The 27772-nt window shown below is 39.9% G+C and overlaps 1 protein-coding gene across 1 annotated transcript in view; it reads left to right on the forward strand.

The window, feature by feature from the left end:
- The window catches only part of IPO11 (importin 11), a 91228-nt gene that overhangs the window by 13757 nt on the left and 49699 nt on the right, over nt 1–27772 (forward strand). Inside the window, 7 exon segments of the mRNA XM_072860923.1 lie at nt 2953–3053; nt 8798–8870; nt 12220–12309; nt 12311–12424; nt 23262–23394; nt 25285–25358; nt 26789–26978. Coding sequence (XP_072717024.1) covers nt 2953–3053; nt 8798–8870; nt 12220–12309; nt 12311–12424; nt 23262–23394; nt 25285–25358; nt 26789–26978 — 775 coding nt within the window.

Below are 27772 nucleotides of genomic sequence, written 5' to 3' on the forward strand. Positions count from 1 at the left end.
ATGCACCACGAAACATGCATCTTTGAATCTACAGTTTTTAATATCTAGTGGAGTTATTAACGTTAGTTTCTGTGCTTCTCTTTTGAAGGTGTTATTTACCTCTCTTTTGAAGAACAGAGCTGAAAAGTCAGAGATAGAATGGTTGTTTTTTAAAAGCAACCTCTGTCTATTACCAGTTGTATCAGTTTGTTTATTGTTTAGCTTCATACCCGTAATTTCTACAACAGCATTAGTGTGTTATATGAACTTCCCAAAGAGTATTTCATATATGGATACAGAACATAGAGAGAGGTTTCACTGACTCTTGTGTAGATACCTTGGTGTACTGGCTTTCCGTGGCAAGGTTTTGGTAGTGGGGGGGCTGCAGGGGTGGCTTCTGTGAGAAGCTGCTAGCAGCTTCCCCTATGTCCGATTAGAGCCAATGATGCCATCTGGCTCCAAAATGGACCTGCCGCTGGGCAAGGCCGAGCCAATCAGCAACAGTGGTAGTGCCTCTGGGATAACATATTTAAGAAGGGAGAAAAAACTGCTGTGCAACAGCAGCTGGAAGAGAGGAGTGAGAATGTGAGAGAAACAACTCTGCAGACACCAAGGTCAGAGAAGAAGGAGGGGGAGGAGGTGCTCCAGGCACCGGAGCAGAGATTCCCCTGCAGACCATGGTGAAGACCATGATGAAGCAGGCTGTCCCCCTGCAGCCCATGGAGGTCCACAGTGGAGCAGATATCCACCTTTAGCCTGTGGAGGACCCCATGCCAGAGCAGGTGGATGCGCCTGAAGGAGGCTGTGACCCCGTGGAGAGCCCGTGCTGGAGCAGGCTCCTGGCAGGACTTGTGACCCTGTGGAGGACCCACGCTGGAGCAGTCTGTTCCTGAAGGATTGTACCCCGTGGACAGGACCCATGCTGGAGCAGTTCATGGAGAACTGTCTCCCATGGGAGGGACCCCACATTGGAGCAGGGGAAGAGCGTGAGGAGGAAGGAGTGGCAGAGACAACATGTGATGAACTGACCACAACCCCCGTTCCCCATCTCCCTGTGCTGCTTGGGGGGAGGAGGTAGAGAATTCGGGAGTGAAGTTGAGCCTGGGAAGAAGGGAGGGGTGGGGGGAAGGTGTTTTAAGATTTAGTTTTTATTTCTCATTATCCTACTCTGGTATTAATTGGTAATAAATTAAATTATTTTTTTCTCAAGTCAAGTCTGTTTTGCCCGTGACGGTAATTGCTGAATGATCTCTCCCTGTCCTTATCTCCTCCCAAAAGCCTTTTGTTATATTTTCTCTCCCCTGTGCAGCTTATGAGGGGGAGTGATATAGCAGCTTGGTGGGCACCTGACATCTAGCCAGGGTCAACCCACCACGCTTGGCCTTTTTCTGCATTTTTTTTATCCTTGCCCAGTCTAGTTTTACAGTATTTTGATCTGAGGAAGCTTTGCTTCTGATGAATATTTTAGCAAGGAAGGGAATTGTAATTTGAAGGCTCAATGGGAGTTTCAGAACAAGTAGTTTTCTTTTTCCATGTTTCACTTGTTTTGCAATGCTTTGCATGGATGTCAGGCTGAAGCAGTGTGACGATATTTTCCTCTTTGTATTGTAAAATGCTTAAGTTGCATTTGGGAAAGGTCAAATCTTTCAAAGATTCAATCCCTTTTCCTAAATGAGCTTTGGGACAGGAAGATGTATTACATAAAGATCCTTTTCATGTTGTGTGGTGTTTATTTGTGGACTACAACCTTTTTGATGTTTTTCTAAAGGTTGCTAGTTTTGAGTTGATAGCTTTGTTGGCATATAAGTCATCGTTTACTTTGTAGTGATTTGAGTTTGTGAGGGTTTTTTGTGTTGGGCATTATATCTAAAAAGCTGCTGTTTTTCTAGAAATAGAGTTTGAGAGAAGGTTAAGCTTTGAATTTATAGTGGAAATGCTTGATGAAGTCCCAGGTTTCTATAGTGTTGAGTTCTTTGAAGGCTTTATTTATAGCTTCTTCAAACATGGCACCCAAAAGTAGCAGATGCTCTTGACCTGAATCCCTGTGTTTTCATGTCCCTTCTTAGTGGGCTTCTAAAATCAACTGATACAAGTGGTGCACTTTTTTTCTACAGTGCACTGTAGAATAAGACTGCTGAGCTCACGCCTATTTGCTCCTTAAAAGAGGGAGTAATGTCTCACCTCCCTTGAGAAGGATCCATCTGATGCAGTCATCTTCCATGTGGAAAACAGGAGGAGAGCTGCTGTCCAGAGTAGTACCTGTATTAAGATTTAATAGCCTACCATTTATTTTAGCTTTTCCTGATTGGTTAATTTTACAATGGTACTATATAAAATAACCCTTCTGTGTGTGTGTGTATATATATACACATATATGTACATGAAAGTGTGTATAGATAGATACAGATATATGCATAGATATCTTTTTAGTAGTAGAAACTAATTTTCAAGAATAAGCATAGACAAGTTTGAGAATTGCCGTCCTGCCAGATCACTGTTTTGCAGTCAATGTTGGTAGTCAGGACAGTTCTTGGCACATGTCAAATTAATGAAGAAACCTCCTGAAAGATCTCAGAAGTCTGTGGCACTGCACAATAAAGAATAACTTCTTACTCTAGTCAGAATCCAGCTATATCATTAAAGAGTGTAATAACTGGCTGATGCTAGTAATTATTACCTTTTTATTTATTCCCTGCTCAGCCAGACGAGATTAGAAATACATTTGCCCTTTATGTTGGTTTTATTTTTTACAAATCAAGTATTAGGGCTAGTGATAAGCATTTTTGTAATCTCTTAAAATTAATGTTTAACACATAGTTTCACTTGTCTGTCAAATGCTAATACATTTTTTTTATATACACCTGTACATAGAAGTGCATGTATTTATACATATGCCAGTACATGTGTTGATACAACTTTTATCCTGTCTGTGGCATGTTGAGCAGTTTTTACCTTAATCTTTTTTGTTAACAGAATATCTTTACAAATCATACCCTGGATGTGAATGTAAGATGGTTAGCTGTGCTGTACTTTAAAAATGGAATTGATCGCTACTGGAGACAGGTTGTACCACAGTAAGTTCTAATTTTCTTCCACTTAACAAAACCTACCGTAGAAGGTTACACTTGCCAAACTGGAAAACAGCAAATTCCTTGGTTGATAGAAGTTACTTTAGAATTTATGGTGAAATTGATAAAACATTTCAACATTAGGACTCATTAATGAACCAGTCTGTTTTCATAGTACTTCTTACAACTCTGTTCGTGTTTTACTTTTAAAAACTGAGTTAGAAGTCTTTTTCATAGATATCAGATTTTGGAGTGACATCATAAGCTTGATAAAGTTAACGCCTGGACTTTCTGATAGTGGAAAGGTAGGAAATCTCTTGGAGAGATTATTAAGGAGACATTCCATTTAAGTTGATTTAGAATTTGTATTGAATATATATATGTGAGAGGCAGTAGCTATCACAATAGGAAGTTCTGATCTTCTTTTTCTTTTTTTGTGTTGTTCTGATATGTGGGTTCTGATAATGCATGACAAAGTTCTCCAAAGAAGCTAAAAATCTAGCCAGTATTCTTGAGCACCAAATAATTTACTTATAAGTTACAAACAGTGCCATTATAATTTGTGATACCTACAGAACTATATACTTCTCAGCATTCTGTGTGAAGTTTGGGGGTTTTTTTCTTTAAAAAGTAGGTGTAATTTCAAAAAGGATTTCAGTTTTCCTTCACTGTTGTCAGGAACTAAGACAGACCTAGAATCTAGCTAGTCTAGGCCTAGACTAGCATCTCTTAGATTCTAGTAATATAAATAGGTGGGACATCATTGTCAGGTTGTGTAGGGCAAAAATTGGAATTTCAGGTCCAGTTTTTATGGATCATGACTCTAAGCTAGTTCAGAAGGTATGGTATGGTTTTCATTGTGGTGTTTGTTTGAGATAGCTTAATGTATTATATTATAAGCTTTTACAAAGATCTGCAGAATTTATGTGGCAAAAAGAGGGAAAAGTGATGAAATTCTGCATCTACAGGACACTTCCAATACTGTAGTACTTCTTCAAAAATTCCAGTGCTTCACTTAATAACGTATATGTGGATTAGTATACAATTGCAAAATATCTGCAAGCATTCAGACTCTCTTTTGCAAAAGTAAAATACCATCTTGTGCATGGAAGATGGCATATATCTTTGACGTTTCTGGTTGAAGTGATGATGAGATAATGCTGTTTACGTTACTGGTACTTAGCAAGCATTAGTTGAAGCAATTAAAATATATTGTTCCAATTTGTTAATTTTTTTATATAGATATTAGTAGCACTTCCGGTGGAAAAAATCCATAGTTTATTTCCTGCAGAAGTAATGACTACAATTTTATTGTTTGAACCAAGGTAAAAATTGAATAACAGTCTTTCAATGTACTTTTCCTGTTGCAAATTTAATGTGATAAAAAAAAAATAAAATAAAAAAACATTGGCTACTATTAAAGATTCCATGGGGTAAATCTATATCAAATTTCCACAAGTCCAATTTTTCCTCATTTCTAATTTTTCTAGCACAAATTTAATGCAATTGAAATACGAAATACATTTAAAACATCACTGGCTGCTGTTAGATTCCATGGGGTAAATCTGTATTAAATTTCCACTCTATGTCCAATTTTTTCCTCCCCATTTCTAATTTTCCTTCTAAATTTCTCATATGTGACATCTTGTCAATATTTTGCACTCACCCAGATCACTTTTCTTGTAGTAGAATATGTTGAGGGCGTTTTGAGAAATGCTGCTTTTAAGCTGTAATTTCTCAGTCAGTTGTTTTGTGAATCAATTGTGTTTTGGATACCATGATTTTTTTTTTGAAGGTTACATTGTACAGGCTGTATTTTTGTTGTCATCGCAAAATTCTTGTCTTTCATTTCATCTCATCTCTCACATCAGCAGCTGTCCCACGTCCATCCATGGTAGTACCTCAAAGCTTGTTCTGATCTACCCAGCCTGTTTGGTAGTGCAGATGTTGGATTTGGAGGTGACTGGTTTCTGCTGCCTCTTGAAGGAAAGGACTGATTTTATAACTGTGTTTTTTCTCAGTGGTATGCACACTCGGGTCTATCTGCTTTACTCAGCTATTAATTTTCACAAAATTAATGAAAAATCATACCATTGACATTTCTGCTCTTTGCCAAATTTAGTTGAAATTTGACAGGTAGTTTGAAAAAATTATGAGAATTGGAGGAGGATTCTTGCAGACAGATGTTCATATAGCCTTGCAGGCATTCATATAGCCTTAATTCTTTAGTAAATAAGAGATAAAGATGGTTTCTTTTAGAAATATTTTTCTTGAATACTTATGCACTTGTGGAGAACTTTCAATCTCCAAGAACTTTCCCAATAAGTTAAATGCCTCTGTTGTACAAGTGTGCTGAAGTTAATTTCAATTGAACCAAGCAGGGCTAGCTTTACCCTTCTTCTGCTGAGCATTTGTGGTTTCTCAGCTGCTGATACTACTACAAAGCAGGAAAATGAGATAATGAATTCTTTGGAGAGTACAGTAGTTGAGTGTTTCATCTTCTAAAATACATAGCTACAGAACAGTGAATAGAAACAACTCTCTTTTTTCTTTTTTTTTTTTTTTTCCTTGAGAAAGTGATCCTTGTGAAATATTTTTGCTTTTTGCACATGTTCACCAATGTTGTCTGTCCAATTCATGCTACTTGTTCTCTACCTGTCTTGGACTTAAAGCAGCATTTTCCAGTGAGAGTGATTTTTAGAGATGGGCCTATGAACTTTCTCTCTCCTGTTTTCTCAGGCAGCTTGGCAGCTTTCCAGATTGCTGTGGAGAAGAGTCTAGGGTTGTCATAGCCTCTTTTCGGGCACGGTTTGGCCCTTTTTTTTAATTTTATTTTTTATTTATTATCAGCCTCCTCAAATTATCAGCCTCCTCAAAAGGTGGTCTCACTTGATGATTTTGCACGTGTTTTTGGTTTATTCAGAAATGACTTCTCTTGAATTTGAGTGCTATTGAGTTCCTTTTCCTGAACATGTTTTTGATTTTATAGAGAATTACTGTTAATTCCTGTCTTTTGTGAACTTTGTTCTTTGATTTGATTACTGTGTTAGCAACTTTAATAATACTTCTCAAGTACATGTGTGTATTTGGTATGTCTGTTTATAACTATACATAAGTCTTCAGATTTGGATTTCTGGTTTATAAAATAGTAGATTTAAAAAAAAAAAAAAAAAAAAAAGCTCCCAAAGAACTTTTTAAACCTTTGAATATGTTTCCCCATACCACAAACACAGAAAAAGATCAGAAACTTTGAAATTGCAAATTGTGAAAAACTACAACATAAAGACTTTGAAGTTCTTCTAGAGAAGAACTTGTTTTAATTTTGTATTTAGTGTAATTCAGTGCTGAAGAGAAATAACTTATTGAATGATATGCATTCTTCCTAACTTTTGGTCTGGCTATAACTTCTGTATGGAGTTGTGGGCCTTGGAATGTATTAAAGGAGGGGTAAAGATACTGTTTGTGGCTATGTATGAATTCTGGAGTGGGTAAGCGTGGTGTGTAGCTGAGGATTTGGCGTCCAGCAGATGTCACTGTCGTATTGTCTAAATAGTAAATTCCTCCATTCTCTGGTGAATGGTTAGAGATTCTTCAATACATGTCACATAAACGCAGTATACCACTTGCATCCTCATTAATGTCTTAATTTTTTTTCATCATTCTTTGCTAACTTTGCTTATCATAAGCTTCTGTATTTGAGGAGTTCATCCTTGTGAATTTGTTTTCTTTTTCTTCCTTTGTTTTGTTGGTAATGTCAAAAGCTTATTTAGAACATTTTTATTTATAGTAAGTAATGAATTGAATGTTTGCTGCTCTCGGAATATGTATATCATATGATTGAGGGGAAAATATAATTAAGGGAAGGGTCCTCATGAGCTCACAATGTAAATGAAATAATATAGTTGAACAGTTTTGGTTGTTTTTTTTTTTTCTTTACAAACCAGGTTTTTAGGTGCTTTCTGTTATCTCTGAAAGTGAGTTGTTGTACAAGCTACATTTAATTGATATTAGATTTTTTAATAGTAGCTTGCAAGTTTTAGAAACGATTCAGAGTATGCTTGTATGTCTGGAAATTATATACTGCATTTGTGTATTTAAAAAAGCCAGGCATCACAGAAATTTATTTTCTTAAAATGTCATCTAGTGGTTTCAGATTAATAACTGAAATAGTTCCCTGCAGAAAAACTTTTACTATTGCAGAAATTTTTATAAACTTTACCCAAAATGTTTTTAGGCATAATTTAGTTTCATATAAAAATATCTTGGAGCCTGAATCTTGGTAAAAAGTCATTAAGATTTGGTTCCTGAATGCTATAAATTACCTTTGAAAATAAGACTTAGTATGCAGTTCTGAGTCACCAATGAAACAATAAATCGGCCCCCTTGTGTACTGTACTTAGAATGTTACGTCTTTGATTTAGGATATAGTGAGAATTTGTGTTACATAGAGGGGAAAAAAAAGTAAAAACTAGGAAATTGTTACAAATGTTTGATCTTAGGATAAATCCTACCTCTGTTTTTTATTATTTTGAGATGAATATTTAGTATTTGTCTAGATTAGTGTAAAAGCTGTGTTATAGGGAACTTTAGGCATTATTTTAAATCTTGCTATATAAAACTAGTAGGTCAGTGTCTGTGACTGGCAGTGGAGATCAGACAACAGGAAGTGGTCGTGTTAGTGTGTTGATTCTTAATTCCCAGCTACTAGACTTCATTTGAGATGTGATGATTGCATGCATGCTTCTAAATCATTGCAATGTTAGGTGAAACAGTTTCATCTAAACAACCTTGAGTGATAATTTAAGTCTTTCTAGGTGCTATCAGTAAATGAAAGTGTTTGGGGTTTTTTCCTGATTGTATAATCTGTAAATACCAACAAAGCATTTTTAAAAGCAGATTGTTATGTTTCCTGCCCAGAACTTTAAAGAAAATTACATGGGTCATATAAAGTCTGAAGTAGTACAGGAGTGATATGATACTGTAACTTGTAGTCTTAAACTGATAGAGGTCATTTAAAAGGAAATATAAAGATAGTGTAAAGCTTTACTTGAATGAAAATTAACCTTTATGGCTTAGAACTTATCCTTCTTATTACTTTTCCTTGCATTTTTTTGAAGATTGTATCAATACATTTTTCACTCAAAGGTATAATTTTCAAAGGGTCTGGATTTTTAAATGTAGCTATATGACTTCCTTGTTAGTAAGTAGAAAAGGATTATTTCTTTTGCAAAAAGAGCTATCGTCTTATACTGGGCACCTTTTTGTCATTATCCATTAGTATATATGAGCAAAGGCATGCTCGAGTCAGCAATTGTCATGGTAATAACTGTATAATAAATGCCTAATAACAATAAGTTTATAATTTGTATAGTTTTCCCTTATTTTAATAATTTAGCTGTGTACCTTACCCTATCTGTGAACTATTTTCTTTTGCCATTTGTGTTTACAAAGGTCGCATCAAAACCTGATGTTAAAAGGCCTCATATTTGTCTGTTTCACTGTTCCCTCTCTTTTCAAATATCTTTGAGATAGCGGAAAAACAAGGGGTGTTCTCTTGATAGTTTATCAAACTGAAATACATTAGTTTGAAGAAAATGGTGTGTGAAAGTAAACTTCATCCAGTCAAACACAGATGGAAATGATCATTTAACTTCTGTGTCTAGTAGTAGTTGCAAAATAATTCTAAATATGAAATAAGAGTTGGGCTTTATTGAAAATGAAATGATATTCTAATAAATATATCCTGACAGTGCTCTTTCTGAAGAAGAAAAAACTACATTACATGCTGGACTTATCACCAACTTTAATGAGCCAGTGAATCAGGTTAGTGATGAATGATTAATTATTACTCTCCTAGCAAATGCTTGCATTGGTATATAATTTGGTTTCTCTCTTTACAAAGTGTTTAATAATAACAATAACGTTGACAAGTTGCAATTTACATTTTACCTTTCAAACAGATCTTTATGTTGAAGTGAGATCCTGTCTTGCAATCCTTTTCCATAGATCATAATTCAACATGTTTTGTCTCTTTGGTTTGTTTTTCGTTGCAGTGGCAGTTTATGTTGTCCCTTGCTGTTATGCAACCATTTGGTGAAATGTTTCAGGGAATGGATGTGGCTCAAAAATAACCTCTCCCCTCCCCTGAGTGATTTTCTTTTCAGCTGTATCTGTTCTCTGAGCTGACTCCTAGTATAGCCATACAAGGAAGTGTGGTGGTGGGTGGTAGTGGTGTAGCAGGAATGAGCTGTTGAGAATGCTGCTGCATAAACCCACCTGTGTGGTGGGTTGATCTTGGCTGGATGACAGGTGCCCACCAAGCCGCTCTATCACTCCCCATACTCAGCTGGACAGGGGAGGAAAATATGATGAAAGGTTCGTGGGTAAGATAAGGATAGGGAGATCACTCAGCAATTACCGTCATGGGCAAAACAGACTTGACTCAGGGAAATTAGTTGAATTTATTGCCAATCAAAATCAGAGTAGGATAATGAGAAATAAAAAACAAATCTTCAAACACCTTCCCCCCACCCCTCCCTTCTTCCCAGGCTCAACTTCACTCCTGATTTCTCTATCTCCTCCCCCTGAGCGGCGCAAGGGGACAGGGAACTGGGATTGCGGTCAGTTCATCACATGTTGTCTGTGCTGCTCCTTCCTCCTCACACTCTTCCCCTGCTCCAGCATGGGGTCCCTCCCACAGGAGACAGTTCTCCATTAACTTCTCCAATGTGGGTCCTTCCCACGGGCTGCAGTCCTCCACAAACTGCTCCAGCGTTGGCCCTTTCCACGGGGTGCAGTCCTTCAGGAACAGACTGCTCCAGCATGGGTCCCCCACGGGGTCACAAGTCCTGCCAGCAAACCTGCTCCAGCATGGGCTCCTCTCTCTACAGAGGGTCACAGGTCCTGCCAGGAGCCTGCTCCAATGCAGGCTCTCCATGGGGTCACAGCCTCCTTCGGGTGCATCCACCTGCTCTGGCGTGGGGTCCTCCATGGGCTGCAGGTGGATCTCTGCTCCACTGTGGACCTCCATGGGCTGCAGGGGGACAGCCTGCCTCACCATGGTCTTCACCATGGGCTGCAGGGGAATCTGTGCTCTGGCACCTGGAGCACCTCCTCCCCCTCCTTCTTCACTGACCTTGGTGTCTGCAGAGTTGTTTCTCTCACATATTCTCACTCCTCTCTTCCAGCTGCTGTTATGCAGCAGTTCTTTCCCCTTTCTTAAATATGTTATCCCAGAGGCACTACCACTGTCACTGATTGGCTCGGCCTTGGCCAGCGGCAGGTCCGTCTTGGAGCCGGCTGGCATTGGCTCTATCAGTCACGGAGGAAGCTTCTGGCATCTTCTCACAGAAGCCACCTCTGTAGCCCCCCTGCTACCAAAACCTTGCCACGCAAACCCAATATAGCCATGTATCCTGCACTTTGTTTGCTAACATGCTTTGTTGGTGAGGTTCTTTGAGCACTGACAGCTGGCAACTGCAGAAAGGTATTTCAGTCCACCTCCCCTTCTTTCTTCCCTATTCCCCAATTCATGTTGTGGTATCTTGATGTTTCCTTTAAGAGGCACCTTTCATTTAGTCCCCAGTCTGCTTGATATGCCTGAAGCTTGATATTTGTTGTTCCTGATAAGTGTTCTTTTCCAGTTGCAGATACTTCATAACACAGTTGCCATCTGCTTGTGCTTTTTGCATCATTGAAGGTAGAAAAATTATGACCCTTGTATATATAAAAAGAAAAAAATAACTCAGAAATGTAAGAATTACACATAGTATTGTGATGTGATGATTTGAGATGACTTCTAGGGAGGGAGAGAAGAAAAACAGAACATACCATATGTTGGGAGCATAATTTCCATTCTTTATGAAGGTATTTACCATATAGAGAGAACAGAGAGGAACAAAGTACTCCTTGAAATATGACAACAGACTTCCCCCCCCCTTAAAATCCAGTCCTCAAGTAAAAAGTACTCTTAAAATCCCTGTAGAGGTTGCTTCTTGTATCACATGAAAAAGAGTTTGGTCAGACTTCACGTGAAACAGCTAATGAAGCAGTAAAGGAGGGCATGGTTATTCCCTCTTACGCTCTTAAGTTACTTGGATTCCCTTTCATAGCATCAAAAGGTAATTTCTTCCTTAGGATTGGAGTGTAATGGTTGTTGTAAGGGTATATGTGGAAGGTGAGAGCGTCTGCTTCACTAAGGTTATCCAATCAAGGACCTTTTCAATGTGAACAGTATAAGAATGGGGAAAACAAGAACAACATGAGGTTTTTGGATATTTGATGTGGGGTTATGTGGGACTACACAAAACTTATTGAGGAATGTTTAGAAGGGAGTTGGGGAGGAACAAAGGGGCGGAATAGACAGAAAGAGGTATAAAAAGGGCCAGTCCTGTGTAAAGCATTGCTGGTCAGTACCTGTGTCTGAACAAGCATTGTGCCTGATCACTGCAGTCTCTCCTGTCTTCTGGTAAAATCCCTTAACTATCTTTATGTGTAATCTCACTCTGTTTGGTGTGTGTGCATGCTGCAAGGACTAGGTGTCAGCTACTGGCAAGACTGGTATGAGTGGGATTTGGTGCCAGCTACTGAAGTCAGACGGGTGGGGGGGGTGGTGGTGTAGATGTCCCTGGCCTATAGTGTGAGGATCTGGAGCAATTGAGAGCGTTGGCTTCAGCCACTGGGATGGGACTGCAGCTCACAGGCCAGTGTGCTTGAGGGGAAGGAAGGTCTCTGTCTAAAAGCTCAAACTCGGGTATAGCAGAAATAAGGGCGATATATATGCAGCAGTCTACACATTTTTATTTTTTTTGAAAGTAATAGAAAATATCACTAAGTAAAAAGTGGTTCCCAAATATCTGTTTCTTCATTTATGTGATTTCTAGAACAAATAACTTTAGTGGTCTTTATGTAAAATTTAAGCAAAGTAGCCAGCTTAGCATTTTATGCAAAAATGGATTATATACATAAAACAGAAGAAATATTTTTTTTCTCCACTTTTATTTGCATTCAGCAAACTTGAAAATAGTTTAAGAAAAAACCCCACACAAAACACTAGCAATCCATACTAGGTGTTTTTGATTCAGGTTTTATTTGGCTGTTAGTTTTGCAGTGTACATTTCCTAAATGATCTTTGACTTTATGGTACCTGTGTTTTTGTTTTGCTTTTTTGCAGATAGCAACTCAGATCTCTGTACTGATTGCTAAAGTTGCCAGAGTGGACTGCCCAAGGCAATGGCCAGAACTTATACCCACTCTTCTAGAAATCTGTGAAAGTCCAGGACGATCTTCAACAACACAGAGCATTACTTAGCTTTTATCATGTTACAAAGACCCTGGCATCCAAATGACTTGCTGCAGATAGGAAACTTTTCCATGATGTAAGTATTGCAGTATTGTAGAGCATGCAAACCACTTAGTTTACATGCTTGCCACTGCCCATGGTTAGTTAGCAGTGTATTAAAGGTAGGTATGTTGACCTTAATGTCTGCCTTTGAAACAGAAATGCTCTTGCTTTGGTGGGTATATGTACAATATGAAATAATTGGAAGTCAGAATCGAGGTGAAATGTTTGAGATATTTATTAATTTTGCATGCAACTTGAGTGTTATTTTAATAACTTGTGTTAAGAAGCAGAGCTTCATCTACAGCACAATATATGCGTGACAGTCTTAAGTTATCATGCTGTACAGCAGATCTTATATATGAAATTGCAGTGGTTTCGGAAGAGAGCTCTGGATTCGTAATTCAATATAGTCTTTAAAAAACACTGCTTTTTGGACTTCCATACCACAGTATTTTGGCTTTTATCATCAGTGGGAATGTGTTTATGATTGGGGTTTTTCCAGATCAACTTCTTTCTCCAGGTTAATTAAAAGGTAAGATGTGAATGCAAATGGCAAATCTTGTCTCATGCAGCTTACATTATCCATTATAAGAATCCGTCGATTAGAACACAGATTTACCTTTAGCTGTAGGCTGTTGCATCTCCAATCCAATTTTACAGTTTTTAATTTTACAGTTAGCTGAATTTAGTGAGTTAAACACCTTTTCCAAACGTGTTACATGTGAATTTTCAAAACATTTTATTCCTCCATTTTAAAGAAAAGTTTATAGTGCAGGTAATGATGTATATTTCTGAAGGCTTACCTATTCATATATGTAGAAAATATTTTTCTGTCAGTGAAATGATTAAGGTGAAATTTTAGTCATTAGGAGTCTGAGGAACTGAAAGCTGGCTCCTGTAATAGGACAGGACTGAGATGATATGTTGCTATGAGATGTATGTGTAGGAACAGTTTTGTTTTGTTTTTTTAATATCTCTGCCATATATAGGTATGGATGAATATAATCTCTGTATAGGAAATATTTGTATTAAAATTATGAAATTTATTAGGCTATTATACATGATCTGACTACTTGTACAATACAGGATTTGGTATATTCACAGGTATTTATTCCAGAGAAGTAAAGAAAGAGCAAGTTAATGATTTGTTTTCTAGAGCTCTCCTAAATCAAGATGTTGCTTTTTCAGCCTGGATATGCAGCTGTAAATACTGTTAATGCTCAAAGATATAGCAAAAAAAAAAAAAAAAATCAAAACCCAACCCCAAAGCTCCACCTTCATAAAATAGCCAAATGCATACCATACCAATACAGGGACAGAAAGGAATTTATAGGTCATAAGGTCCAGTATTTGTTGTTAAAGTTGTCATGTCCAAAAGAACCTTTGCTGTATTTCCACCATCTTACCAGGCACAAAAAGAGCTCAGTTACCTTCAGTTATTTCTGTGTTTCTGTCCTGGTTGTGGCTGGAATAGGCTTAATTTTCTTCCTAGTAGCTGGTATAGTGCTGTGTTTTGGATTTTAGTATGAGAATAATATTGATAACACACTGATGTTTTAGTTGTTGCTAAGTAATGCTTACACTAGTCAAGGACTTTTCAGCTTCCCATGCTCTGCCAGGTGCACAAGAAGCTGGGAGGGGACACGGGCAGGACAGCTGAACCAAACTAACCAAAGGGATATTCCATACCATATGACATCATGCTGAACAAATAAACTGGGGGGAGTTGGCCGGGGGGGCGTGGCCACTCCTCAGAAACTGGCTGAGCATCAATCAGCAGGTGATGAGCAATGGCATTGTGCATCACTTGTTTTGTGTATTCCTTTATTATTTTCCCTTCCTTTTCTGTCCTATTAAATTGTCTTTATCTCAACCCACAAGTTACACCTTTTATCCGATTCTCTCCCCCATCCCACTGCGGGGAGGGGGGGGAGTGAGCGAATGGCTGTGTGGTGCTTAGTTGCCAGCTGGGGTTAAACCACAACAGACTTTGGCACTCAACGTGGGGCTCAAAGGGTTGAGGTAACAAGAGATCTGACCAGAGCATGTTAGAACAAAACTGTTATAAGCATTCATTATATTAGTTTAATAGTCACTGGTCGCAATGTTGATTCATTGGCTCTCATAGTTGTTGTGCTTGTTCTCAGACTTGTGTTCCGTAACACCTTACTTGCTGTATATACTGTTAATCAGTATTTGTGCTGTTTATCACCTCTGGGGCCTGGATTAAGGTTATCGTTTTGCTGTACTGTGTAACAATAGCTTATGATATGATAAAATTACTGGTCGAGAGACTAATCTGGTATTTGTACTCAGCATTACAGTCATCTCTGTACTTCGGGAACCATCTCTTGGAAACTATTAATAATTACACTCTTTATCTCTTCTCCTCAGAGAACCAATCTATGGGGGAGACAGGGGGGTATACTTTCCCTTGCTCCTTCACCATCCCTTTCTCCAGGCTAGTTAAAATAGCTCTTGAGAATTTTGAATATCCATGGGATGTTCAAAGCAGCATGTTTCTATTGATATGTCGCCTGAATGCGTGTCAGGCCTTGTTTAAGGTTAAACAATTATTTAAGAATACCACCCAGAGATCTGCCCTGAGGCCGGATAGTTCTGAGTGGCAGGGTGTGTGGGATAGCATGGGCAAGTACCTAGTCACCTCCAGTGTTTTGGAACTTCACCCCTGAACAACTGCAGAATCCTGAAAAACTAGTAGAATATTTGGAAAAAGTATGCTGTCACCCTGGCAATTCCAGAGAGACACAAATCACTGCAATGTGCTGGGGCCTGGCCCATGCCTACCGAGCCCTGTTCAACACTATTCAGAACCCTCAAGGGGAAGAGAAGCTCTCTGGATCTGACGACAAAATGGCAGGCACTGTGGCTACTCCCACCCCTGCAACAGGCACTGCAGCTGAACCAGAGAACCAACCCGTGTCGGTATCAGTTGCCCCTATGCACAAGATGAAATATTGGACGTGAAAGTCAGCTTGTTTAGTAGGGGAAGAAACCCCTACTAAGAAGGGGAAGCAGGAAGAAGTGAACGAGGCACGCTAATCTGAAGCAGGGCCATCACGAGAAGAGGAGGAAGAGGCAGAACTCATAAATGAGGCAGAAAAGAGTTCAGCCATTGTCCAGGCAAGCACATTGTCACCTGGCTGCTCTGATGCTGCGATAATGGGGCCAGTAGCCTGGAATTAGAGGGTAAGGAAGCCAAACAGCTGGGATCCCTTTCTAGGGAAGGGGGCATTGACAAAGTGATTGTAAAAGGGGCACCAGCCCTCAGCCTCTGGAGGTGACTCCTGTCAGCTATGAAGGAAAGATATCCCTTCAAGGAAGATGTTCTATATCGTCCAGGCAAATGGACCACCATGGAGAAAGGTATCCAGTATCTGACGGAATTAGCTGTGCTGGAGGTGACCTGGACAACGAGCAGTTATCCAAAGATCCAGATGAAGTCAAGTGCACACGACCCATGTGGCGGAAGTTGATACGGAGTGTACCATCATCATATGCCAACTCATTGGCAGTAATGACCTGGAAAGACAGAGAGGGACAAACGGTAGATGAATTGGCTGGCCAACTCTGGGAATACGAAGAAAGTCTCTCTTTCTCCCTATGGGCCTGTGTCTCAGCTGTGGAGAAATTGTCCCGGGAGGTCCAGCAACTCAAAGAGGATCCTACTCCCCACCTGTACAGACTAGTATTTCTGCTATTAGGAGTCAGTGTTCCTCTGCTCCAGAGAGAGGATATAGAGGGTACACACCACGGGGCACCCCATGGTTTTACCTGCGTGACCACGGAGAGGACATGAGGAAGTGGGATGGAAAACCTACCTCGACTCTAGAGGCACGGGTACGTGAGTTGCAAGGAAAATCAGTCACACAAGGGGGTTCTTCCAGGAAAAGTGCTGCTCTGGTTTCCAGTGGGCAGTTCCCCAGACAGCGTAGAAGGGCTGATCTTACTCCTGATTTTAACGAAGGAGCTTCTGACTCGTATGTACGAGGAATGGGTAATGAATATTATGACCAGGACTAGACGGGCCCTGCCTCCAGCCAGGTGGAGGAAAGGGACAACCGGGTTTACTGGACTGTGTGGATTCGATGGCCTGGCACATCAGACCCACAGGAGTAGAAGGCTCTTGTAGACACCAGTGCACAGTGTACCCTAATGCCATCAAGCTATGCAGGGGCAGAACCCATCTGTATTTGTGGAGTGACAGGGGGATCCCAACAGCTAACTGTATTGGAGGCTGAAGTGAGCCTAACTGGGAATGAGTGGCAAAAGCACCCCATTGTGACTGGCCCAGAGGCTCCGTGCATCCTTGGCCTAGACTACCTCAGGAGAGGGTATTTCAAGGACCCAAAAGGGTACGGGTGGGCCTTTGTTATAGCTGCCTTGGAGATGGAGGAAATTAAACAGCTGTCTGCCTTGCCTGGTCTCTCAGAGGACCCTTCTGTTGTGGGGTTGCTGAGGGTTGAAGAAAAACAGGTGCCAAGTGCTACCACAACAGTGCACCGGAGGCAATATCGCACCAACCGAGACTCCCTGATTCCCATCCATGAGCTGATTCATCGACTGGAGAGCCAAGGAGTGATCAGTAAGACTCGTTCACCTTTTAACAGTCCTATATGGCCAGTGAGAAAGTCTAATGGAGAGTGGAGACTAACAGTAGACTATCGTGGCCTGAATGAAGTCACGCCGCCCCTGAGTGCTGCTGTGCCGGACATGCTGGAACTGCAATACGAACTGGAGTCAAAGGCAGCCAAATGGTATGCTACAAATGATATTGCTAATGCATTTTTCTCAGTCCCTTTGGCAGCAGAGTGCAGGCCACAGTTTGCTTTCACTTGGAGGGGCGTTCAGTACACTTGGAATCGATTGCCCCAGGGATGGAAACAGAGCCCCACCATTTGCCATGGACTGATCCAGACTGCACTGGAACAGGGTGAAGCTCCAGAACACCTGCAATATATTGATGACATCATTGTGTGGGGCAACACAGCAGAAGAAGTTTTTGAGAAAGGGAAGAAAATAGTCCAGATCCTCCTGAAAACCGGTTTTGCCATAAAACAAAGGAAGGTCAAGGGACCTGCACAGGAGATCCAGTTTTTAGGAATAAAATGGCAAGATGGACGTCGTCAGATCCCAATGGATGTGATCAACAAAATAACAGCCATGTCTCCACCAACTAGCAAAAAGGAAACACAAGCTTTCTTAGGCGTTGTGGGTTTTTGGAGAAGGCATATTCCCAATTACAGTCTGATTGTAAGCCCTCTCTATCAAGTGACCCGGAAGAAGAATGATTTCCAATGGGGCCCTGAGCAACGACAAGCCTTTGAACAAATTAAACGGGAGATAGTTCATGCAGTAGCCCTTGGGCCAGTCCGGGCAGGGCAAGACGTAAAAAATGTGCTCTACGTGGCAGCTGGGGAGAATGGCCCTACCTGGAGCCTCTGGCAGAAAGCACCAGGGGAGACTCGAGGTCGACCCCTTGGGTTTTGGAGTCGGGGATACAGAGGATCCGAGGCCTGGAATACTCCAACTGAAAAAGAGATATTGGCAGCATATGAAGGGGTTCCAGCTGCTTCGGAAGTGGTTGGCGCTGAAGCACAGCTCCTCCTGGCACCCCGACTGCCGGTGCTGGGCTGGATGTTCAAAGGGAGGGTCCCCTCTACACATCATGCAACTGATGCTACGTGGAGTAAGTGGGTTGCACTGATCACACAACGGGCTCGGATAGGAAACCCCAATCGCCCAGGAATCTTGGAAGTAATTATGGACTGGCCAGAAGGCAAAGATTTCGGAATATCCCCAGAGGAGGAGGTGACGCGTGCTGAGGCGGCCCCACTGTACAATAAACTACCAGAAAATGAGAAGCAATATGCCCTGTTCACTGATGGGTCCTGTCGTATTGTAGGAAAGCATCAGAGGTGGAAGGCTGCTGTATGGAGTCCCATATGACAAGTTGTAGAAACCGCTGAAGAAGGTGAATTGAGCCAATTTGCAGAAGTAAAGGCCATCCAGCTGGCTTTAGACCTTGCTGAATGAGAAAAGTGGCCAGTGCTCTGTCTCTATACTGACTCATGCATGGTGGCAAATGCCCTGTGGGGGTGCTTGCAGGAATGGAAGCAGAACAGTTGGCAGCACAGAGGCAAACCCATCTGGGCTGCAGCATTGTGGCAAGATATTGCTGCCCAGGTAGAGAACCTGGTTGTAAAAGTACATCACATAGATGCTCACATACCCAAGAGTCAGGCCACTGAGGAACATCAAAACAAGCAGCAGGTGGATCAGGCTGCTAAGATTGAAGTGGCTCAGGTGGACCTGGACTGGCAACATAAGGGTGAATTATCTATAGCTTGGTGGGCCCATGACCCCTGAGGCCATCAAGGAAGAGATGCAACATATAGATGGGCTCGTGATCGAGGGGTGGACTTGACCATGGACACTATTGCACAGGTTATCCATGAATGTGAAACATGCGCTGCAATCAAGCAAGCCAAGTGGTTAAAGCCTCTGTGGTATGGAGGGTGATGGCTGAAATATAACTATGGGGAGGCCTGGCAGATCGATTATATCACACTCCCACAAACCCGCCAAGGCAAGCGCCATGTGCTTACAGTGGTGGAAGCAACCACCGGATGACTGGAAACATATCCTGTGCCCCATGCCACTGCCTGTAACACTATCCTGGGCCTTGAAAAGCAAGTCCTATGGTGACATGGCACCCCAGAAAGAATTGAGTCAGACAACAGGACTCATTTCCAAAACAACCTCATAGACACGTGGGCCAAAGAGCATGTCATTGAGTGGGTATATCACATCCCCTATCATGCACCAGCCTCTGGGAAAATGGAACGATACAATGGGCTGTTAAAGGCTACCCTGTGAGCAATGGGTGCTGGGACATTCAAACATTGGGATGCACATTTAGCAAAGGCCACCTGGTTAGTCAACTCTAGGGCATCTGCGAATCGAGCTGGCCCTGCCCACTCAAAACTTTTACATACTGTAGAAGGGGATAAAGTCCCTGTAGTGCCCATAAAAAAACCTATGCTGGGGAAGACAGTCTGGGTTATTCCTGCCTCGGGCAAAGGCAAGCCCATTCGTGGGATTGCTTTTGCTCAAGGACCTGGGTGCACTTGGTGGGTAATGTGGAAGGATGGGGAAGTCCGCTGGTACCTCAAGGGGATTTGATTTTGGGTGAGAATAGCCAATGAACTAAATGGTATGATGTTAATTGCTGTATAATACTGTATGTCATCACTTTTATGGTTACTATACACCATATCAATGGTATTTCAGTAAGAATCACCCAGATTAATGAAGAATGAACTTGGATGAAACCAAGCAAAGTGCAGTGGTGATGGAACCAGAACTGGCTTCAGCATGCAACAATCCAACCCCACACACCATCTCTCCTGCCCTGAAGGACTGTTATGAGAGATGGAGCCCAAAGTCATGGACTAAATGAACTCCACGGACATTTGAGAGGGATGACCCCTAGACCAAGGTAATGATATTTGTGTGTGTGTATAAAAAGACAGGTAAAGTGGTGGTGATTAATTGGAATGTATTAGAAAGGGTAGGACCTGGGCATGATGTAGATGGTATAGAATAAGGGGTGGATAGTGTCCTGGTTTTGGCTGGGATAGAGTTAATTTTCTTCCTGGTAGCTGTTATAGTGCTGTGTTTTGGATGTAGTATGAGAATAATGTTTATGATAGCCTGCTGATGTTTTAGTTGTTGCTGAGCAGTGCTTATGGTATGTCAAGGACTTTTCAGCTTTTCACACCACCCCACCAGTGAGGAGGCTAGAGGTTCACAAGAAGCTGGGAGGGATTATAGTTAGGATAGCTGACCCAGACTGGCCAAAGGGCTATTCCATATCATATGATGTCATGGTGAACAAAAAAACTGGAGGGACTTGGTTGGTGGGGTGTGGCCACTGCTTTCAACTGGCTGGGCATCGGTTAGCGGGTGGTGAGCAATTAAATTTGGCATCACTTTTTTTGTATGTTCTTTTATCATTATTGTTTTTCTTTCCTTTTCTGTCCTTTTAAATTGTCTTCATATCAACGCACGAGTTTTATCTTTTTTGTGATTCTTTCCCCCATTCCACTGTGGCAGGGGGAAGCGAGTGAACAGTTGCGTGGTGTTTAGCTGCCTGCTAGGTTAAACCACAGCAGTTTTCAAGAAACTCATTAAGTTTGTATGAATCTTTTTCCTTATGGAATGCCATTTCCTTTGGTATTTTCATTGTGTGTTGTTTTGTTTGGAAGATAAGATAACTTCAGATGTGAAGAAAAGGCTTATAACAATTTTTTTAAAATTTGTAAGGCAGTTCTTGTTAAAAATAGCATTGAAATTTCATTTTAATAAGCATACTCTTTAAGAAGTCTTTTTATGCTTAAATGTTGTTTTTTAACTTTTACATATGTTCAGTATGCAAAGTTTCTCTATCATCTGATTTGAAATTAATGATAATTTTTAGTGTATCTAGTTTCACTGTGTTGTGAACACTGTGTATGTTCAATTTTTTGAACTTTAGGTGGGAAAAGGAAATTTTCTGAGCATCTGGCACTACGGGGTTCACATTTAACAATTTTTTTTTTTTAATGGCAAAATTGAACAACTTTGATCTCTGTTTCTTCTGTTTCATGGTAAAGGGAATTCACATTTGTTTGGCATGTGACTTGTCTTGGACAGTCAAAAACTTTCTCATAGAATGTAGCCATTCAAAGCTAAAAGTTTTAAAAGGTTAGGTAACAGATTACAAACTTTTCTTGATGCTTTCAGATAAGTAGTTACAGAGGGTATTTCAGCTTTTTTTTAGTTCAGGTAAAATTTTTAGTTCAGAAACACTTGATAAATTTTTTCATGTGATATGGTACTTGAAGATTATGACTTCTTGCTTACAGATAAGGCATTTTTGTTGTCTCACCTTGTCGTGGTTTAGCCCCAGACAGCAACTAAGCACCACACAGCTGCTCACTCACTCCCCCCCACCCCCGCAGTGGGATGGGGAAGAGAATTGGAAGAGTAAAAGTGAGAACACTCGTGGGTTGAGATAAGGACAGTTTAATAGGGAAAGCAAAAGCCGTGCGCGCGAGCAAAGCGAAGCAAGGAATTCATTCACTCCTTCCCATGGGCAGGCAGGTGTTCAGCCATCTCCAGGAAAGCAGGGCTCCATCACGCATAATGGTTACTTGGGAAGACAAACGCCATCACTCCGAATGTCCCCCCTTCCTTCTTCTTCCCCAGCTTTATATACTGAGCATGACGTCATGTGGTATGGAATAGCCCTTTGGTCAGTTTGGATCAACAATCCTGGCTGTGTCCCCTCCCAGCTTCTTGGGCACCTGGCAGAGCATGGGGAGCTGAAAAAAGTCCTTGACCAGTGTAAATACTGCTTAGCAACAGCCAAAACATCAGCGTGTTATCAATATTATTCTCATACTAAAACCCAAAACACAGCACTACACCAGCCACTAGGAAGGAAATCAACTCTATCCCAGCCGAAACCAGGACACACCTTTACTCAGTCTGCTACATATTAGATCAACAGAATAAAAAGCACTTATTACCTGCTTATTTAGTTCCTTTGACTAAGTGCAGTTCCTTCCTTCCACTTTGAAACTGTGAAGTGCTACCATAACTGAATGAGAAATTTTTTATCTTCTCTTTTTACTTCAGATATCTTTACAGTTTCCAAACAGTACTTATCTGATAATGTGACTTAAATGTAAGATTAGTTCAGTGCTAGCTAATTAGAAACTATTTGTCATTCTATATTTTAAATAATTTGAGGCAGAAAGTCAGGGTTTGCAGCTATCATCAAAATAAAGTTTCAATGTAGGCATTGTTCAGTACTCTTTTTATTAGATACATGCATGTAACTGCTAACTGTATCCCAGAGTAAGCTGATTCAGGTGTTAACTGTGCTGTAAGACAAATAGTTTAAATCTTGTGGGAGAGGAGATGATGAGGAGAAAAGATAATTTTTTTGAAGCCTGTATTGGGTCTGGCTGGGATGGAGTTAACTTCCCCATAGCAGCCCTCATAGTGCTGTGCTGTGTATTGGTAGCTAGAAAGGTGCTGATAACACACCAGCGTTTTGGCTACTGCTGAGCAGTTCTCCCACAGCATCAAGGCTGTCTCTCCAACATCCCCTCCCCTCACCCCCAAAGGCCAGTAGGCTGGGGGTGGGCAAGATCTTGGGAGGGGACATAGCCAGGACAGCTGACCCAAGCTGACCAAAGGGATATTTCATACCATATGATGTCTGCTCAGCAATAAAAGCTAAGGGAAAGGAGGAGGAAGAGGGGGCATTCGTTATTTATTACGTTTGTCTTCTGGAGCAACCGCTGCTAGTACTGAAGCCCTGCTTCCCGGGAAGTGGCTGGACATCACCTGCTGATGGGAAGTAGAGAATAAATCTTTTTGTTTGTTTTCCTTTGCTTCTGCGCATGGCCTTTGCTTTTTCTTTATTAAACTGCCTCTTTCTTTATTAAACTGCACAGGTTATTTGCTTTTTCTTTATTAAACTGTGCGGGTTCTTTTTAAGAAAGGAGGCCTAAGTAGTTATATTTGAAGTGGAAGAGTTGTAGAACAAGTAGTCAGGCAAGCAGGTGAGTCTATCAACATCTTTAAATTAAGACAGGATATTTTTCTGGAAAACATCTTTGGATCAGTACAACTCCATACAGCAAAGAAGCAAGTACAACACTGTGGCCCGTGTTCTACAAGAAGATGGATTAAATAATTTAATAGTCTAAACTGGCCTTTAAATTTAGGCATTTATTATGCTATAGCCAAATTCGGGAAATCAAATGTATTGTTGGTCTGTCTTCCTTTTGCAGCTTGCATCAGGTATTTATAGCTTTGCATGTTCCTTGTGGAATCATCATATTGATATGTTCCTACAGCAAGTTTGTACAGGAGATGAAGCTGCAGCCACAAATTCATTAGAAAGAACCTTATTGTCATTGAAAGGTAATAATATAGGATGATGTTAAATATAAGGAATGAAATAAGTTTCTTCACAGTGAATGGTCAAGTTCTCTTTGGTAAAGAGTCTTAACGTTCTGTAACAAAGCCATGTCCATTGGGAAAACTAGTAATCTTGGTTTATTTTACCTGTGCCTTTAGCAAGGCAGAAGGCACAGAAGGGGGAGAAGGTTTTCTTGTTTCTCAGTATGTACCATTCTGATATGCATGTTGTAAGAAGTCAAAGTCTAGGAGGTGGAAAAGTGGAGGGCATAACAGGATGCTTTTTTATGTGTGTTGTAATTTAGGCTTGCATCTATCTTTAGGTACTTAACTGAGGAAGCTGTCCTTTTATAATGTCCTTTTGTATTAAAAGACTAAAATCCCACCAAAATTATACTTGGTGTGATGATGCCAATTTCTTCCCCCCCCCCAAAAAAAATAATCTTAAGCCATGGAGTGACAAAATATACGTATTAAAATATGTAGATGCTACTAAAACCCAGATCATCTTGAGTTTTCTTGTTTGGGAGGGTTTTGTTTTTCTTTTTCCTGGAGTTTGCCATGTATTTTGTAAGTGTCAGTGGGGAAATAAAGACCATGTTCAGCTTTATGTACTTTATACCTGTAAGAGTAGTAGTCTGAGACAGGCAACCACAGGTTAACACAGTCAATAGAAATATAAGCATAATTGGCAGGTGTTAGTGCTTTTGCAGGGAGGTTACCTGAAGCAAACAAAAAGGAGATGTTCAGCAGTGGTGCATCTGAACTCACTCCTCCTTTCTTGCTTGTGCACTTGTAGTGGGCCTAGTAAAAGTTATTCATTCATTTGAAGCTTGTCAGGTTATTTTTTTAGGATTCAACAACACTTTTTCTGAGGATAGATGTCTAAACTGAGTAGAAAGAATTTTTTTGATACAAATGAAGGTACTTGGATCAGGAACCTGTACTTAGGTGAGAGGGGCTGATTTGGGCTCTGAGCCTTGTTTCTAGAAAAGATGGAAACTGCCACTGTGTTCAGTGCCAAAATAAAATACCTTTTTTGCTCTTCTAAAATGCAGGCTTCTCTGCATGCAACTGTTTGCTCCTTCTACTATAGTATAGTCATGCTCTTTCTGGCCCTTCTTTCATTTTTGGTGAGGTAGTTGCCTAGTTTTAATAGACTGAATTGAAGGCCATCCCATCCTGAAGCTTGGTGGTTATCATAGTCCCCTAGAACATGGGGACTGTGGGGTTTGAATGTCCTAAGATAAGAAATGAGCTGAAGCTTCCCATCTCTGCTTTTCTAATCAGTAAGCTGTTTTGCAAAAGCAGGCATGACTACCTTGCAAGATTAGGGTTTACTTTTATTATATCATGGTTTTTGCATGTATGCCTTCATTATGGCTCTTTTTATCTTTTTTTTTCTAAAAGCTTTATCTATTTTTTGTAAATTCAGAATGTTTTCCAGTGTCTATAATCAAATTTTTTTAAGGTGGGGTTTCTAGAAAAGCACGTAGTATTATGTGGTAAGGATATACCATAGTTTTCATAGAAGAGCATTTTCAGCTTTTCAATAATTTTTTACTTCTTGCCTATGCTAGCATTTGCTTGCATTATTTTAACTGTCTTTTATCGAGTTGTCTGTAATGATGTTCCGATTGTTTTATTCTGATCAGTTACAGTGAATTTCACTGTAGCTGAGAGAAATGGTTAAAGATTCCCCCCCCCCCAATACCCATTACCTTGAATTTATGACTTCGAATTTATTCTGTCATAGAACTTTTTTCTGGCTGCCATAATCCCTGAACTACAGATAAAACAAGTTGTTCTCCAGTGTTAATTTTTTAAAATGTAGCTATCCAGAAAGAAAAGGAAAGTCTGAAAAAAATGATAGTTGTTAAATATCTGATTTAGCGGGTAGAAGTATAAGAGCAGAAAACATATGCAGAGACCATCTAGAAAAGACTATAATTCTGTTCACTAAAGTGGTAAGTAAATTCGCCATTTAGTTACTGAATAGTTTACTGTTCTGGAGGTGCACTCCCTGTTCAGATATAGATGTTCCTTAAAGCCAATAGGTTTCAAAACTTTTAAAAAAATGGAAGGTACTGCAACTTCAAACTTCTTTGTTATGAAATATATTTTTGAATTATTTTTTTTTTTTAAAGAAAAGGGTATCTGTTTACTCATGCTGACATAATTTGCAGGAGTGAAGAATCCATTTCCTTAGCTCAAACAAAATTAAGTGCATTCCGTAAGTAAATTATTTAACTAGGATTTTGTTCAAAAAAATAATTCTGTAAGTTTTGCTAAAACATTGGTATCAGCATTGATGAATAAAGAAGAGATAAACTTTTAATCCTGTCTTTTATAAGTAGATTGCTTTTTCTAAGGCACTGTTAGTTCTATTAAATAACTGGCCACTTTTAGTTTATTGAAAGAAGATTAACAAAAAAACCTCTCTTTACCTTCTGTGACTTTTGTATTATATATTTGGAGTTTTCAGCTAATTCTGTGCAACCATTAATTGCATATATTATCAGAAGGTAATTTTAGTATTGTCACTTGCTCTGTTTTTAATAGATATAAAACTTACAGAATTCCCATTGTTTGCAGATTCTATTTTGGGGCCACAGGTCTTATTTAAATATTCATCCTAATTATCAGAGGTGGGAGGCACCTGTCAGCTTCACCAAAATTGAACTGAAGATGCTTTGATCCAACATTCTTAGTCTTTATCATAGCACTTCTTTCTTTGAACTAACAAGCAAAGTATGTGAGGCATGTGTATCTTTTCATAGACCTGAAGAGAAAATACACTTTATTCATAGATAATCTACCATCTGTAGAAATTCAGATGCAAGAATTTAGGTTTAGACATTTTTGCAGTAGTAGAGGACATGAAAGGAATTGACCAGTGCATTCTAGACCACTAGTTGGAAAAGCTAAGCTGAAGAAGCAAGTGCTTGTACTGCAGTGGGGGGAGAAAAAAAAAATGAAGAATTCTTTCCCTCATGCTTCTTTTACTTACAATAATTCTAATAGGTATGAATTATCTGCTAAAATGTTCAGGCTTTTAAATGTGGCTGATATGTTTTATATACTGTGTTGCCAGCAAGTTGGTCTAGTTGAAAATGGGTATTGTTCCTTAAACTTAAAAAAAAAAATAAAAAATAAAAAATAAAATAAAAAGGTAATTTTGAATATGAATCAAGAATTTCAGGGAGAAATAATGCTTCATTAATCATTGATACTGATCTCTTCCTAATTTCCTGTCCTTGTTCAGTTTTCTTTTATATAACTTTATATAACTAGGCACTTGTTTTTAATAAATAGTTTATGAAAGCATTTTTTATAAGACTTTTGCACAAAAAGTAATTTTATTTCTTTCTTGCTCTTCTACTTCCTTAGTTTTTAGCTTTTGGACTTCCTGGATCAACATCCTTTTTCATTTACCCCTTTGATTCAGAGGTCATTGGAGTTTGCTGTAAGCTATGTTTTCACAGAGGCTGGTGAAGGAGTTGTATTTGAGCAGTTTATTGTACAGTGCCTGAATCTTAAGATGATTGTAAAAAATTATGCTTACAAACCATCCAAAAATATTGAAGGTAATGCTGCTGTTTACTAAAAACATTTTTTATATCTTGAGTAACATTTTTGGTAGTTGTTACCAAGAGTTAAACTCTAAGACATTCTTTTGAAGCACTTAATGCTTCAAAAGTAAGTAATGTATGCTTCTGTCTATATTGATAATTCTTATTTTGATCGTTAAAGTACTAATATATATATGGCTATGGCCATTGACTTGCTAAAGCCATTTTAAATCCATGAGGAGTGTGAATATCTTTTTGTTGATTGTTTTAGTTTTCACTGAACTAATTTTAAAAAGCATTGAGGTATGGAGTTTGATTCATTTTCATCGAAATAGTTTGATGAATCTTTCCCTTGAGAAAAGTTTGATCAAATGCTTGGTGCTTGTTGTACTTATCTAATACTAGGACTCTGAAATACAGACACACAGTGAATTTGACATGCAGTTGACTATAAAGCAGTTCGTATGTTCTGTTTCTGTAGAACTGTGTTTCATTCTGAATCTTCATACGCTTCTGTATGTATGGATGTGGTGGGTTGACCCTGGCTGGATGCTAGATGCCCACCAAGCCGCTCTATCACTCCCCCTCCTCAGCTGGACAGGGGAGAAAAATACGATGAAAGGCTCATGGGTCAAGATAAGGACAGGGAGAGATCACTCAGCAATTACCGTAATGGGCAAAACAGTCTCGACTCGGGGAAATTAGTTTAATTTATTACCAACCAAATCAGGGTAGGATAATGAGAAATAAAAAACAAATCTTCAAACACCTTCCCCCCACCCCTCCCTTCTTCCCAGGCTCAACTTCAC

Source organism: Ciconia boyciana, chromosome 4, assembly GCF_034638445.1.
Source record: "Ciconia boyciana chromosome 4, ASM3463844v1, whole genome shotgun sequence".
NCBI lineage: Eukaryota > Metazoa > Chordata > Aves > Ciconiiformes > Ciconiidae > Ciconia > Ciconia boyciana.